Consider the following 2,416-nt stretch of genomic DNA (forward strand, 5'->3'; position numbering starts at 1 on the left):
TCCGTATTGACTGACTTTCATGTCTTAAAGTAATGATGGACTGTCGTTTCTCTTTGCTTATTTGAGCTGTTCTTGCCTTAATATGGACTTGGTCTTTTACAAAATAGGGCCATCTTCTGTATACCACCCATACCTTGTCACAAAACAACTGATTGGCTCAAATGCATTAAGAAGGACATCAATTCCACAAATTAACTTTTAACAAGGCACACCTGTTAATTTAAATGCATTCCGGGTGACTATCTGATGAAGCCGGTTGAGAGAATGCCAAGAATGTGCAAAGCTGTCATCAAGGCAAAGGGTGGCTACTTTGAAGAATCAAAAAAAAAAAATCTTTAACACTTTTTTGGTTACTACATGATTCCATATGTGTTATTTCATAGTTTTGATGTCTTCACTATTATTTTGCAATGTAGAAAATAGTAAAAATAAAGTAAAACCCTTGAATGCATAGGTGTTCTAAAACTTTTGACCGTGTGTGTGTGTGTGGTGTATGTGATATATAAATAATAAACACAGGATAGTGAAGTTTTGCCTTTTAATGTTTTATATTATAATCCTTGTTGTAGTAGAACTGAGACTGATTCATGTATATGTCCTGTCCACAGCTCGGGGAAACGTGTACTCTACCGGTGGAAACAACGAAGGTCAGCTAGGTCTGGGAGACTGTGAGGAGAGGACAGCCTTCCAATTGGTGGACTTCTTCAGTTCACATGGACCAATCAAAATGCTTGCTGCCGGCTCCAACACCTCTGCTGCCCTCACGGGTAAGACTCTCCCGTTATAAGTCACAACCTCTGAGTTACAACTATGAGTGTCTTCTGGTTCATATTGATGACTTACATTTTTACTTCATGGGCCAGAGTTGCACTAATTTACTTTCAACTGTCTATATTTCTGTTGCTCCTCCTCACCTTGTTTTTGCTGGAAATAATCACTGTGATGATGTCCTTGTTCTAGAGAGTGGGACGCTGTTCATGTGGGGTGACAACACTGAGGGTCAGATCGGCCTGGGGAAGGAGAGCAGTGCCCTGACCCCCCAGGAGGTCACTGTGGGTCGGCCAGTGGCCTGGGTGTCCTGTGGGTACTACCACTCTGCCTTCGTCACTGGTGAGAGGACAATGGCATAGCCTACTTCAGCACTGTCAGCGTGGCAGGTCACATGATTCCACAACTTTGTAGGAATAGGGAGTTACCCCTTGTGTATGAACATGTCATTTTTCTTGGGTTGGTAGAATAATGTCTAGATATAAAATAGGTAAATATGTTAATGCAATTAATCAACAGGGAATCTCTTTTGTCACAGTTGACGGGGGCCTGTACACATTTGGGGAGCGCGACAGCGGCAAACTGGGCCTGGCCACGGGTCAGCTGGATGGACACCGCGTGCCCCAGCTGGTGAAGGGCATCACAGACCAGGTGACCCAGGTGGCATGTGGAGGCGGGCACACCGTGGCTGTGACAGGTAGGCAGCTTGGTGTCAACCAGTGGACAGTTGACTCTCACAAGGCTGTGGCTTTCAGCATGTCCCATGAACAAGTTTATGTCCCACTTTGAAAGTGTTCAGGACATGTGGTGGTTTCAGGACTGGATGTTGAAAAACTCCCAACACCACCCATGTCCCACTTTTACATGTGTGACCCCAGGCCAGTACCCAGCAACACCCTCTCTCTCCTCCTGACCGCGGCAAGAGAGGCTACTGTTCAGGGTAGCAGGGTGAGGTAGATGGTTGTCCACTAAGAGCTCTGTGTAGGCCTTCTCCAGGTAGTCCTGTACATCATTCTCCTCCAGAGTCAACTTCCCTGACACTCTTTCTCTGGCTTGGCTAGAAACCAGCATGGTGGCAACCTCCGCATGTCCACCTGGAACAAGACTAAATGTAATTGACCTGAATCTATGCACTAGACAAATTATAATGAGAAACTGATGTCAAACTATCTATTTTTTATCTTTCAGGAAAAAAACTAAACTGGGTAAATGTCAGAAACTTTAAAATTGCATCAGCCATGCTAACGATGTCATAGTGAAAATCTTCTCAAATTATAATTCAGCAATCAGTTGAACAACATGAGTACAGTGTGAAGTCGAAGTTTACATACACTGAGGTTGGAGTCATTAAAAACTAGTTTTTCCAACCACTACCCACAAATTTCTTGTAACCAAAACTATAGTTTTGCAAGATCCGGTTAGACCACGTCTACTTTGTGCATGACACAAAGTCATTTTCTCCAACAATTGTTACAGACAGATTATTTGACTTAATAATTTACTGTATCACAATTCCAGTTCAGAAGTTTACATACACTAAGTGACTGTCTTTAAACAGCTTGGAAAAAAGCTGAAAATTATTCATGGCTTAGAAGCTTCTTGATAGGCTAAATTGAACGTCATGTGTGGCATTTAGGAGGTGTACCTG

At 43.1% G+C, this 2,416-nt stretch overlaps 1 protein-coding gene across 1 annotated transcript; it reads left to right on the forward strand.

The window, feature by feature from the left end:
* Positions 1 to 608: 608 nt before the first annotated feature.
* LOC112079987 (X-linked retinitis pigmentosa GTPase regulator) lies at positions 609 to 1,716 on the forward strand (the record flags this gene model as incomplete). The annotated part of the gene is made up of 4 exons (XM_070442473.1): positions 609 to 767; positions 961 to 1,110; positions 1,307 to 1,465; positions 1,586 to 1,716. Coding segments are annotated over 4 exons (599 nt in total), but the record flags the coding sequence as incomplete, so codon positions are not given.
* Between the last annotated feature and the right edge of the window lie 700 nt (positions 1,717 to 2,416).

Source organism: Salvelinus sp. IW2-2015, unplaced genomic scaffold, assembly GCF_002910315.2.
Source record: "Salvelinus sp. IW2-2015 unplaced genomic scaffold, ASM291031v2 Un_scaffold10794, whole genome shotgun sequence".
Lineage (NCBI taxonomy): Eukaryota > Metazoa > Chordata > Actinopteri > Salmoniformes > Salmonidae > Salvelinus > Salvelinus sp. IW2-2015.